The following is a 13,088-nucleotide window of genomic DNA, read 5'->3' on the forward strand; positions in this document are numbered from 1 at the left end:
CCACTGATGTTTACAAATGGGTCCTGGTATAAAACAGGTTAAGAACCACTGTCTTAGGCCATTAGAGCATCCTGTCCCGTGCCAGAGGAAATGACACGCTACACCTTCTCTTCATACCTCTTGTAGGACGGAGCTCTTCTCCAAGTGCTGGAAAGGATTGGAGCCGCTACCTGCACAATGAAACAAATCGCTGATAGTTATTCTGGATCTAGGTCCCACTGGCTAGAAGCAAGGGGGCTGAACTCCAAAGATGTTAACTCTTAACCTTTACAAACCACCTCACTGGGAATTGGGCAAAAAGGTGTCACGTGGCCCCTACTTTAACACTGCTCGGTGGCTCCATGAGAGGGGGGTTGGATATTCACTCAGAGATGCATCCAATCCAGTTGCTAGAGCCCCGTGGCCAATGCTTTAGAGAAAAGGACACGGACTTTCAACCCAGCCCACTACCTGGCAAAGCCATCATCAACCTTGAGTGAGACTGCTCCCTGCTTTTCCTCCCACCTGCTTGTGACGCTTCATACATCACCAAAAGGAGAATGCTTCAAGGTGGCACGGCTTACTTGAAACATTCACACACTGGTCAGCATACGGAGCCATCACATTCACATGTCCCCAGAACAAACCCCTGTCATGTTGTCTGCTACAAATCACAATATAATTGCTAACACTAGCCAGCCTTAGTCAAACTTTCAGACGACCTTCCAGAAAGTCCTGTCCTTAGAAAAGGTAGAAGTTACATAACAGAGCAGCGCATCCCTCTGAAACGTTACCAGGTATCTACAGTCCAGGAGGCAAACGCTTACCTACACTATTGTTGGCAAAGTTACACCACCTCTGCTAAGCTCCTGCCACCATCCAGCCTACGCAGACACACCTGTGCCTTTGGCTGTAGTCCCTTTGGCATCTGGTGCCCTGTTCTCAAGTCCCACTTCCTGCTGTGGCCTCACAGCTGCTGAGCGGAGCCACACAGTGCTGTAGACGTGTTTGGACACCTATGTCATCTGACAGCTGGTGGTCTGTCCGCTGCCAAGACTTCTGCCAGCAGAGACACGGATGTGGAAAGGAGGCTAAATCTGTCAGCACAGGTAAGTACAACAGATTGTAAGAGACTTCCCACTAGCAAAGGCCAAGGGGGGCAACCTATTTGGCCCCACCACATCTCCAATTTCAGGAAGAGTAAAGGAACTTGGATTTCTACCATGGCATCAGCCCTAAACCCTTGTTTGAGGCTCTGTATCAGCCTCTGGGTACCCAGTAAGTTTATAACTTGAAACCTTTCTATTAGTTAAGAGACAGTAAGGTTTTTCTATTGCCTCTTTCCATGCCAGACCCTCCTAGTTCCTGCAAAAGAGGGACAGGGGCTCTATTAATCCATCCCTCTTACCCATGAGACATCATATTTTGAACTGTCTTTCATGGATTGTAGAGAAGCAAGGCTGGGAGGGACCTCCAGAGGTCATCTAGCCCAATCCCCTGCCTGAGGCAGGATCAATCTTATCCAAACCACCCTAGACAAATCCATACTCTGAACTCTTCAGGAAACTAGTCAATCCTGACGCAACACAAAACACGGCGCCCTAATGTGCCACGAGTAAAGCCGGGGGACCACGGCAGCCAACGTCCTGCTGCTACAAGAGTTGTTACAGCGGACCTCACTGCTCCCTACACAGGAAGACAAACACACCCACGGTCTGTTCCTGTCTGACCACGGGTTAAAGCTTCTTCCTCACTCCCGATATGGTATCAGTCTGCCCCCGAGCGGGGGGACCAGACTGTCTAGGAAGGAACCTCTGGCTTCGTCCCAGCAGAAGCACTGGCACGGCCCAGTCAAAATCCCCAGCCCTAGCTGCCGCCAACATCCCACGACTGAGAAAGGCTTTAAAAAAAACAAAACACAAAATTCCTGACACTTACAGCAGCAGGAAGGAAAAAAATCCCCTCCCAGCCCAATGCAGAAACCAGCAAAGCTACAAAACCTGGGAAATACCCCCAGGAAAAACACAGGCATAGCTATGCTAGTCCACCCCCGACCAACCTCCGCTCGAACACCTCCAGTGACGGAGAGCCCACGACTTCCCTGGGTGTCTGCTCCACTCCATGTCCTATCGCCAATCCCAGTTCCTGTTTCTCAGCGTCTCCAGCAGCAACATGACATTAATCAGAGCCACCCGTTTCACTGCTCTGCCAAGGATTCCTCACGATAGAAACAAAACGATCTAAATCATTAAAAGTTACCTTAAAAGCTACGCTCTGCTGCTGCTTGGCAAAGCGCCGAGGAGAACCACCCGAACCGCTGCCCCTGCGCTTGTCGGCAAGGAAACGACGCTTACAGCCTCCCAGCGGCATCTTGGCCACCTTCGCAACCGCACAGTTAGGCGGTTTACTGAACGAAGACTGAAATCCGGAGGGAAATAACGGCTCATCCACCCCACACCCGCCCAGGAGGGAATTCAAGTCGACTGTCCAAACCTCGACTAAACCGTTCAATCTTAACAGGCGGACGCTGCCGCGGTCTGCACGCAAACAGCGAGCACAAGTTAGACAGGGCGCTTTTGAGCCTGATAGCGAGCAGCGCTGCGGAGATCGGATGAGGCAATGCCAGCGAGCTCCAAGTATTTTCTGTCCTGGGCAGCACGGAGGTTGCCAACAAGGCGGTCAGCAAGCGCCGGCTGCGGATTGAAGGTTATTTTTACCCAGTGCACACCCGGCCGGTCGGAAAGGAGAGGGAGCTGTGCGCGGGGTAAGAGGAGGCTGATTTTGGGGCATCTGATGCATTGTCGCGTCACGGCCGATCAACGAGTTTCGACACGGCAGCTCCTCCGTTCAAAATCCTAGACGTGTCCATGCGCTGCAGGTCGCTCGCTGAAGTCTAGGGGGTTCCAGGTCTGCGTGACACGGCGCGCCCGCGAAAGGATCCCGAGGCACCTCGGGGGGGGGCTGAGAATCACTGCTTTAGCCTCACAGAGACCATAGGTCGGTTGAGAATCACTGCTCTAACCCCACTGACATCGTATGTCCCCGTATCACCCGGTTGAGAATCACTGCTTTACCCCACTGACACCATATGGCCAAGTACTGCCTGGTTGAGAATCACTGCTTTAGCCCCAGTGACACCACGTGGCACCATACACCCAGTTGAGAATAATTGTTTTACCCTGCTGACATCATACCCGCTGACATCACACATCCCCCATATCACCCGGTTGGGAATCATTGCTGTACCCCACTGACATCACACATCCCCATGTCACCCGGTTGAGAATCAGCGCTGTAACCCCACTGACACCATATGGCCAAGTGTCACCCGGTTGAGAATCACTGCTCAGGCCCTGCAGACACCATCGGGGCCCCTAGAACGCGCACGACGGCGGCCGGGAAGGGCCCTCCCCGCGGGGACAGGTCCGCTACTATCCCAGCAGCCCCTGCGCGCGACGGGCGCGACTGGCCCGACACCGCTCTACGTCACAGACCCGGAAATGCAGCGGGCCGGCCGCCCCGCCCGCCCCTACCGGCCTCCTCGTCCTTCTTGTCGAACTTTTTAATCATGTCGCAGCCGCTTGCTGCCCCTCGGAGGTGCAGCCGCGAGGGAACTTCCGCCGGAAGACCCGCCCCGCCGTCTGCCGCAGCGCGTCTTCTCATTGGCCCGCGGAGCTGCCTGTCAGAGCGAACGCTCGCCGGCTGAGAGAGGCGGGACACGCTCAGACCGGGATGGGGGGGAGGGGGGGCTCTTAAAGGTGCAGCGGCCTTATTTTAGAGCTGAGCCCACGTGCACTGAGTCCAGCTGGCCCAGCCAGGGGTGAAGCATGCCACTGTGCCCCCCTCACTGCCAGGCTGCACAATGTCGCCCTCCAGCAGTCAGAGCCGTCCTGGTGCAACAGTGCAGGGCTGTTTTCCTTGCTCCCCTTCATTCCCGTCATGGAGCAGAGCATCCCTGGGCAGTGCCCGCCGGGTCCGTTCAAGGGCACGTGCCCCCCATGCACCACCCTGGACCCATGCACCGCCCGGGCTGAGCAGCGCCTGCCCCTCCATTCCTGCCCTCACTGCGGGGGCCTCGATCTGTGCCCCCTTCCCCCCATAGACTTACCTGCAGGGAGCTGCTCTCTCTATTTCCCAGCCACACGCGCGTGTGCAGGCGAGCATGTGCACGTGGCGCCCCCAGCTCCCACTGCATCCTGCACCCAGCAGCCCCTTGCAGGCTGCAATGCTTCCCGCCTGCAAAGGGAAACCCACCATTTCCCAATTTGCAGACGCCAATCCATGTCGAATGCCGTCCCGCAGTCCCACAGCCCAGATTGGCACTTGAGGTTCCCATTGCAGGACTGTCCCACCCCATGCAGGACGGGCGGTCACCCTAGTCTGGCATATCTCCCCTTGGCACTATTTATTAACCTTGGACCATCACTCCCATCCCTGGTTTTTTATTATTTGTCCCCAGCAATCGCCTTTTCTCTAGCCTCCCCGTCTGAGGGGGGAGAATAGGTTACCTGGACATCCCTCAAGGTGACAAATAAGCCTGTTTACCCTACAGTGCAAATGTCTGACCCATGCTCTACTTACTTTGCACCTGTGAGTTCACTGGAAGTCATAGTTTTGGGGGGGGGGTTAATTTAGAAGGAAAAATTTGTGTGTCAAATTAGCCAAATCTGGTGCAAATCCATTTGAACCATCCAAGATGATGTGGTCCTGCTACCGGCAAGTAGCCTCCACCCCAGCCTTAGGCTTCAGATACTTCCAAATCCTTTGGTGGGCATCCTACGTGCAGGCCCAAGCCTGGAGGCTTGGGGTTCGGATGCCCCCGAGTTTCGCTTGCCCTCAGCCGCACGGTGGCAGGAACAAGCTGAGGAGGAGTGAAAGATAGAGGGGTTTTTTTGTTTTTTAATGAAAATTTTCCATGTTCCAAGCCGAATCAGCCAAACCGAATTCCAAATCTGTGAGTTAGTTAAGAACCATAAGTGGTCCTATTGCCGGCAAATATCCTCTACCCCTGCCTGGGGCTCCAGATGTTTCCAAATCATTTGGCGGGCATCGTACGTGCAGGCCTGAAAGTCCCAGTGGCTTGGCTTGGAGGCAGGGGTTTTCCTTGAATGCATGCCGGTCTCCATGCAAAAGCAGGGCTAAGTCCTCCTTGCCTCCAGCTAGTGTGAGGTTGTTCTTTACAGCTGGCCTGGAAGACGGCAGATGCCTCTGCGTGACTTCCTTTATCGTGGAGAAGTTCCTGCACATCAGCTTCCACGCAGCTCTTGGCAGGACGGCACCTTGATCCAATGGCAAGAAGGCCAAGGCAACCGGGGTCTCTTCTGCTGCAGCCTTTGCAGCTGTTGGGATTTTAACACCTTCTTCCGCCTGCTCCGCGGTTGAAGACTCGTTGGCCCATAGCTGGGGGTCTCTGTGGCACACTCTGCATGGCTTCATCTTTTCCATTTTTATTATTACGCTAATTAAGAAGGATAGGGCCTATTAGCTCCTGTAACCCACTTCCTTACGATATCAGGAGACATCCCTCTGACAGATGACACAACAATTATAAGATTAATACAAAGCTATTTCTTATTTAAAAAACAAAGCATTCACCATTTTCTTTGGGGGATTACTATACATCATACCTGGGTGCTTTTCCCCTCATATCTAAGGTAAAATGCCTTGGTTTCAGCTCCTTATCCCTTTCTTTAATTAAAAACAGGCAAAATATGTGCTGAATTTTTATAAATTGAATGTCTTTTCCTTTGTTTTGTTCGCATTAGAGTGATACTTAGAGTATTAGAGCGATGCTTTTATGTCCCAAATACTAGCATAAGCCAGGTTCTGTCTTCCAAGCCCAGGCCACTAATAGCACACATACACATCGTTACCCAGTTGTTTAAGTTTTATTAAACCACCCTGGTCAAAGGAGAAACAAAATTATTTCCCCTTTAAGAAGCTGCTCTTTGCACAGAACAGCTGGGAGGTTTTTTCAGGAGGGGTATAAAATTAGTCAGTGGAAACACTAGTAAGATGGTGTTTTTGCTTGTGGTTAGTTAGTTGGTTTGGGGGTTTTTTGGGCCATGGTAAGTGTTGGCGTGTAGCTTTTTTTTTTTTCCCTATTAAAGTTGAGAGAGCAGATTCCTTTTCTATAGTTAGTTGTTCTGTTTGGGAGTTAATGAATTAGGAAAATAACGTTGATCTGAAATGCTTCTGCCTACTGTGGTTAGGAGGAACAATTGGTGCTCTTCTCAGAGAGCAGGTATCTCTTGTGTTGTTTGCTGCACATGTTTGATAGTGCTTCAGCTAGAACCTGTCTGCACTCTCTTCCTACTCTGCCAGATTCAGTCCTAGTTGACTAAACTTCAAAGTAACTCAAATTCACTCTCCTAACTAGCCTAGAAATATGTAAGGCTATTTCTCTTCTTTACATATGAATGCTGTTTCTAAGGTTAACTAAAAAAACTCTATTTTGCCTGAATGAATGAATCTAATGAAACCACAGCTCTAGGAACAGTAGCCACACCAAAATAAGTGTTATTTGTCCCATTATTTAAACTAAATAAGCTTCAATTTGTGTCTTTAGGCATGCTAGTGCAACTCTAGGTAGCTGTGATCTTTGGTCTTTTCTGAGATGTTCAAAAAGATACCAATGTTGGGTAGCAGGGGGGAGCATGAAGCATGTTGAGGAATGGTCATTTGCAATTGTTCACACCTTGAGTATGAATTTATGAGCATGTTGTTGAATGGCTTTATCCCCGAGTTAAAGGGAAAACCATATCCTCCCATCCTGGGGAATTCGTGATGTGTGGCTCTAGGAACTGCTGGATCTTCAGGGTTTTGTTCTGCTTTGTTTTACTTGTAGCTTCTGCTTCCTACAATTGGCAAGGGGGGCATGGAGGAAACTTAAGTCTACTAGTTGCAAACCCCTGAAATAAACTTTGCTAGCTGACCTCTTATTGAAAAGAGGAACTTTCCTGTAATGGCTTTGTGTAGCTGTCTCCAGTTGCTTATGGTGGTGGCTGGAGAGGGAAGTGGGGGACACACACGCAGTCCAGTTTCTGGGGCCAGAAAGGCCCATTAGGGTGTGGACTGACCTAACCCTTAGGCTGGTTTAAGCCTAGGGTGAACGTTTGGAGCCCCTTTCAAAAGGGGAGCACTTCCAAAGGGCAGCAGCTGGTACCTTCTAATTGTGTGTGAACACACTGAGAGCAACTGAAGTGCAGAACTGGCTCCACTTTCAACACTCCTTCATCCAGGGTTAAAGTTGGAGTTGTTTTGCTGCACTTGAACCCTTTTGATATATCTGCCTATAAGGGTTAACATAACTTTTAGAAGTTTGTGCATCCACACCCATGAATTACTGTACCTAGTTTGACAGCCTGTGTAGCCCAGGCAGAAAGGGCCGAGATTGCTGCCCAGTCCTCCTGGAGTCTTTTTTCCATGGGTGAGGAGGTAAATCGAGTGAGAGAGTAAGGGGACAGTTAAGAAGTGTAGCATCTTGGTGTGACTTCATGTTGCTTCTCTCCCCAACTTTATGCAGAGGGAGTGCATTTCAATCCATATTGGCCAGGCTGGAGTCCAGATGGGCAACGCCTGCTGGGAATTATATTGTCTAGAACATGGGCTCCAACCAAATGGTATCATTTCGGAAACAGCTGAACAAACTGACTCTTCTTTTGGGACCTTCTTCAGTGAAACTGGAGCTGGGAAGTATGTGCCCAGGGCAGTGTTCATAGACCTGGAACCCACGGTCATAGGTAACACACATGGCTGGCTTTAGTCTGATCTGTCTGTGATGCAGGCATGGCTATATTCATTATTGGGGGTAATAGCACCTCGAGATCGAAGTCTTTAAATGCAGCATATGGTTGGTGTGTGTAAAAAAAAAAAAAAAAAAAAAAAAAAAAAAAAAAAAAAAACAAAAAAACAAACAAACAAAAAAAACAAAAAAAAAACAAAACAAAACTTGTAACATGCTTTTCCAGGTGAGATCAGAACTGGCACCTATCGCTCCTTGTTCCATCCAGAGCAGCTCATCACCGGAAAGGAGGATGCAGCCAACAACTATGCTCGGGGTCACTACACTGTTGGAAAGCAAATAATAGATGTGGTCCTAGACAAGACGCGTAAGCTAGTAAGTAGAAATGCCCCTAATCTCAAAGGAAACTTTATATATAGATGTAAATAAATTGAATATGTAAAGACTAATTAAGAGGCTTTTTAGTGCAGCTTCTCTGCTGGATCCACCAAGACCTTTCTTTTGGAAGATGATGCACCATTGACTTGAGCAGCCTTTCTTCCCAAGAGCTGCTCTCGTGCTTCAACAGAGAGAATACTCTTCAGACTACTTAATTTTTTCTTTTCCCCAGAATTATGGCCAGCTGTGTGATATGGTCTCCTGGGAGGCCACACTTCTTGGGCACTATCTGGATGAGACGCCAGGAACTTGACAGGACAACAAAGACGCTAGACTCCCGGTCTTTGTGTGGGCAATAGCAAGACTGTTGCTTTGCTATAAATGGTTCTTTTTCTAAGTGTCTATAAATAAGTGCTTCTTCCACACCATGGTTCTCATCCAAATACCACAGACTGCATGCAGTAGCTTACTTGCCCTCAGCCAGCTCAGTGGCTCTTCAGCCAAAAGCTCCTGCCTCAACGGTGGTTGTGAGAGGGTTAACAGTGGACTCCACCCCTGTTGTTTGCACCCCCAAAAAGAAGTGGCAGCCATGGGTCATGGTGCCTGTTTGCTCTATTCCATCCAGTTTCTATTCCAACAAAGAGCATTTAGTTTTAGCACTTAAGATGCGCACCCTAATTCTGGAGGGTTGACTTTTGGAGGGGTGAGGAGGGTGATGACTGTGGGATGAAGTAAACCTGGTATATTTTTTGCATTCTTTCGTGCAAAGAACACACATTCAGGAGTTATAATCCTTTTTAATATCTGTATCTCCCTTGGTCTCCTAGTAGGTTGGACAACCTTAATTATGACACTTCTTCTAATGTCTTTTCAAGACTGACCAGTGCAGTGGCCTGCAAGGATTCCTGGTCTTCCACAGCTTCGGAGGAGGCACGGGGTCTGGATTCACTTCACTTTTGATGCAGAACCTCTCTGTAGACTATGGGAAGAAGTCCAAGCTGGAGTTCTCGGTGTACCCAGCCCCAGGGATTTCGACGGCAGTGGTGGAGCCCTACAACTCCATCCTGACCACCCACACCACGCTGGAGCACTCGGACTGCTCGTTCATGGTGGACAACGAAGCCATCTACGACATCTGCAACCGGAACCTGAATATCGAGCGTCCCACCTACACCAACCTGAACAGGCTGATAGGGCAGATCGTGTCGTCCATCACCGCTTCCCTGCGGTTTGATGGGGCCTTGAACGTCGACCTTACAGAATTCCAGACTAACTTGGTGCCCTACCCCAGGATACACTTCCCCCTCACCACCTACGCACCCATCATCTCAGCGGAGAAGGCCTACCACGAGCAGCTGTCAGTGCCCGAGATCACCAACGCTTGCTTTGAGTTTGCCAACCAGATGGTGAAATGCGACCCTCGCCGAGGCAAGTACATGGCTTGCTGCCTGCTGTACCGGGGGGACGTGGTGCCCAAGGATGTGAATGCCACTATTGCAGCCATCAAAACCAGGAAGTCAATCCAGTTTGTGGACTGGTGCCCAACTGGGTTTAAGGTGGGCATCAACTACCAGCCCCCCACTATGGTACCTGGGGGAGACCTGGCCAAAGTGCAGCGGGCAGTCTGCATGCTGAGCAACACCACGGCCATTGCCGAGGCGTGGGCCCGGCTAGATCACAAGTTTGACCTGATGTATGCAAAGCGGGCCTTCGTGCACTGGTATGTTGGGGAGGGGATGGAGGAGGGTGAGTTCTCTGAAGCCAGGGAGGACATGGCCGCTTTGGAGAAGGATTATGAAGAGGTTGGTCGGGATTCTCTAGAGGAGTATGAGGAAGAGGATGAATTTTGAACAACGCTCCTTCTAGGTATAGAAACATGGGTAGAGATCTACAAGGCAAGGCTGTCACCCCCAGGGCCTAAGCAGCACTAAACAATAGGCCTGTTATGGTCAGCGTGAAACGAAATCGTGTATAGAGTCTCGTGTTGGGTTCAGAGACTTACTGTCTCGAGTGTTTAATGTTACAAATAAAACTTTGAATAGCAAACCTACATCTTTTGGCTGTGTCTGTGGCTAGGAAGATGCTATGCAGGTCTTGAGGAGCGTAGATTTGCCTGTTGAACCTCCTTTCCCCACTTTGGTGTTGAAAGTCTAGAGAAATGGCTCTGTCCCTCTGAGGAAGGAGCATGCAGGAGTGGAAGAGGGGAAGTGTCCTCCAGGGTAACTTTAGGATTATACGATAAATGAGCTGTTACCACGGGATGAGAAATGGGGCCACACAATGCACCGTGGGCAAGGCTGGATGTTGGTGCTGCTCCTGGACTCTGCCATGCAAAGAATATACTGATTCAGCCTGGCCAAGGTCTGATTCTCCCTCTGGGCAACGGTAACTTGGACATCTTATACTTCAGTTCTAAAATCAAATGCTGACTAAAGAAATGTCATCCAGGCACGTAGGAGCAGGAGCTGGCCCTAAGGGAGATTCCTTAAGAAATCTTACAAAACTGCCTATTTGGGGGGGGGGATGCTAGCTGGGCCTCCATAGCGGGATTTCTTCAGGGGTGATGTTCAGCCTTCCAAAAGCAAGGGTCTCCATTTGGGTACTGTAAGCTGGGGAGACGCAATTGCTGCTCAAATGCAAAAACAATCCACAGCAAACTAGCAAAGGCCTCTCGGGAGCCTCATTTGAATGCCATCTGGATTAAAAATGTAGTGTGTGAAGGGTGCTGGGGTGGGGTGGAGAGGGGCAGAGCATTTAACCAATGTCAGTTGTTACTATTTCTTCCTTCTGCTGGGCTGAAAGTCCTTCCTTCCCCACCCACCTCTCCACAGCGGTGTCCTCAATCTAAAACTAAAGCCTTTGAAAACTAGCACTTGAAACTCGAGCGTAGATGTTGGGGTTGGAAGGGACCTTGACAGATCATTGAGTCCAACCCCCGGCCCTAGGTGAGTGCTGGGGTTTGATGGACAAGCACCTGGCTGGGGTCAATCTCCTTTTTAAAGACCCCCAGGGCAGGGGAGAGCACCACCTCCCTCGGAAGCCCATTCCAGATTTTGGCAACCCTTACCATAAATATGTTCTTCCCGATGTCTAGCTTAAACCTGCTCTCTGTCAGTTTATCACCATTATTTCTAGTTTGCCAGGGCACCCCTTGGAGTAACAGCATCTCCTATCCCTTGCTGTTTCTCTCCCAACCTCCCAGTGAATTTATAGACGGCCAATACAATTTAAGCAGTTCCAATAAAAGTTAATGTGCCTTTCTAGGAATGTGCATTGCACTTCTGCCTTATGAGTTTGGTTAAATGGCTCTGTATACACTTAATTACCACTGACACTTGCTGACAATTAAATTCTGTTTGTAGAGCAGACAACCGCTATCTTAACAATGATGCTTGTAGCCCAACCTCTAATGCAGTGCTTTCCAAACTTTTCCTCAGTATGACCCCATTTATGGCTCCACTTCCTCAGCATGACCCCACAATCCCATCCGCTGATGTTGCAACCCTACTTGGGGTTGCAACCCCCAGCTTGGGCAGTACTGCTCTAATGACCTGGATGATGGGTTCAGGTCCGCACTGCAAATTTGCAGAAGATGCCAAGCTGGGTGCTGTTGCAGACCCTCCAAAGGGTAGGGCTAGCATCCAGAATGGCTTGGATAGGGTAGAGAAATGGTTTGTAATCAATCGGATAAGATTGAACAAGGACAGGTGCAGAGTCCTGCTCTGGAAGCAGAACCACTGGATGCCCAAATACAGACTGGGGGAAGACTGGCCAGGCTGCAGTACCCCAGAGAAGGACCTGGGCATTATAGTGAACTGTGAGCCAATTGTGTGCTGTTGCCGCAAAAAAAGCCAAAGGCATCCTGGGTTGTATTAACAGATGTGCCTCTTGCAAGGCAAGGCAAGTGCTGCTCCTTCTCTATTCATTACTAGCGAGGCTTCATCTGAAATCTTGCAACCAGTTTCGGGCTCCACGCTTCAAGAAGGATGTAGACAGTTTGGAAAGAGTCCGGTGCAATGCAGCAAAAGTGATCAGGGGTTTGGGAGATGAGACTTATGAGGAGAGGCTGAAAGAACTCGGATTATTTAGCCTAGGGAGGAGAAGACCGAGGTTGCGGGTGGGATTTGATAACAGTTTTCAAATACTCGAAGGGAGATAATACAGAAAATGGAGATGGGCTTTTTGCCCTTTGGCTGTAGGGGACAGAACTGGGGGCAACGGTCTCTAGCTGCAGCAGAGGAAATTTAGGTTGGAGATGCAGAGGAGCGTTTGATGAGAGTGGTCATGCATTGGGACAGGCTGCCTGGAGAAGTTGTGGCATCTCCATTACTGGCATCTTTTAAAAGTGGTTTAGGCCTGGGATGGTTCAGGCAGAGATGATCCTGACTTGGGCAGGGGGCTGGACTGGATGACTGTGAAGTCCCTTCCAGCCTAACTTTCCTATGAACTTCATCTTCTCAGTACTTTTGTTAGTCTCCCCCCACCCCGCCCCCAAAGCAGAGAGGGAGGGAAGGGCATGAAATACCACATTTTCTTACATATAAGGCATATCTTTCCACCCAAATCCGAGACCTGGTGTATGCCATGCAGCTGCCAAGCTGATGGAGTCTTGAATTAACCTTCTCACTGCTGTAGCTGTTGGCTGCGCACTGTCCCTTGTGCCTGAAGCAGCAAGAGAGCTGCTTGTAGTGTCTTGAAGTGTTGTTGCCACATCACAAATCTCATCATTTACAGGGACTTGTATAAGGAACTGCTCACAGGCAAGGGACAACAATCCTGCTACTGTTCTTGCAAGCATCTGGGGTCTAACTTTGCATGACACAGAGGAAGTCCTCCTGGGAACATTGAGTGTCCAGGAAAAGTAGCAGGTGAGGAGGCCATCTGGGTGAGGCAGTGGGCATGGGGAAGTTCCCGGTGCCACATCCCCTGGACACCTTATCTTCTCTGGAGGGCTTACTCCATGTCACACAGTTGGCCATAACACTGG

General features: G+C 49.9%; 2 protein-coding genes across 7 annotated transcripts in view; one reads left to right on the top strand and one right to left on the bottom strand.

Annotated features, from left to right (window-relative positions):
* COPG2 (COPI coat complex subunit gamma 2) overlaps positions 1 to 3,615 on the bottom strand; it is a 31,850-nt gene extending 28,235 nt beyond the window's left edge. For 2 of the 5 annotated variants that reach the window (XM_006265129.4, XM_059725718.1), the window contains exons 1-2: positions 3,513 to 3,615; positions 118 to 170 (exon numbers count right to left, since the gene is read on the bottom strand). In XM_006265129.4, coding sequence (XP_006265191.2) covers positions 118 to 170; positions 3,513 to 3,549 — 90 coding nt within the window. In that variant the 5' untranslated portion in view covers positions 3,550 to 3,615. Of the gene's footprint in view, positions 1 to 117; positions 171 to 2,038; positions 2,198 to 3,473 lie in introns of all 5 variants that reach the window. The other 3 variants (XM_059725719.1, XM_059725717.1, XM_019487634.2) reach the window with 3 other exon arrangements.
* Positions 3,616 to 5,744: 2,129 nt separating this feature from the next.
* LOC102565667 (tubulin alpha-3 chain) lies at positions 5,745 to 10,144 on the top strand. Of its 2 annotated transcripts, XM_019487670.2 has the most exons (4): positions 5,745 to 6,047; positions 7,505 to 7,721; positions 7,950 to 8,098; positions 8,977 to 10,144. In XM_019487670.2, the coding sequence occupies exons 1-4, from the start codon at positions 6,045 to 6,047 to the stop codon at positions 9,949 to 9,951; spliced, it is 1,344 nt and encodes a 447-aa protein (XP_019343215.2). In that variant the 5' UTR covers positions 5,745 to 6,044; the 3' UTR covers positions 9,952 to 10,144. The 2 variants fall into 2 exon arrangements, with proteins under 2 accessions (XP_019343215.2, XP_059581703.1); XM_059725720.1 differs by lacking the exon at positions 5,745 to 6,047 and having other exon boundaries at positions 7,499 to 7,721.
* Positions 10,145 to 13,088: the final 2,944 nt, after the last annotated feature.

The sequence above is a fragment of the Alligator mississippiensis genome, chromosome 4 (assembly GCF_030867095.1).
Source record: "Alligator mississippiensis isolate rAllMis1 chromosome 4, rAllMis1, whole genome shotgun sequence".
Taxonomy (NCBI): domain Eukaryota; kingdom Metazoa; phylum Chordata; order Crocodylia; family Alligatoridae; genus Alligator; species Alligator mississippiensis.

Coding starts and splice junctions, on each gene's coding strand:
- LOC102565667 (XM_059725720.1), top strand. CDS start 7,499: ATGCAGAGGGAGTGCATTTCAATCCATATTGGCCAGGCTGGAGTCCAG. Junction 7,722..7,949: donor CCTGGAACCCACGGTCATAG/GTAACACACATG, acceptor ATGCTTTTCCAG/GTGAGATCAGAACTGGCACC. Junction 8,099..8,976: donor TAGACAAGACGCGTAAGCTA/GTAAGTAGAAAT, acceptor TGTCTTTTCAAG/ACTGACCAGTGCAGTGGCCT.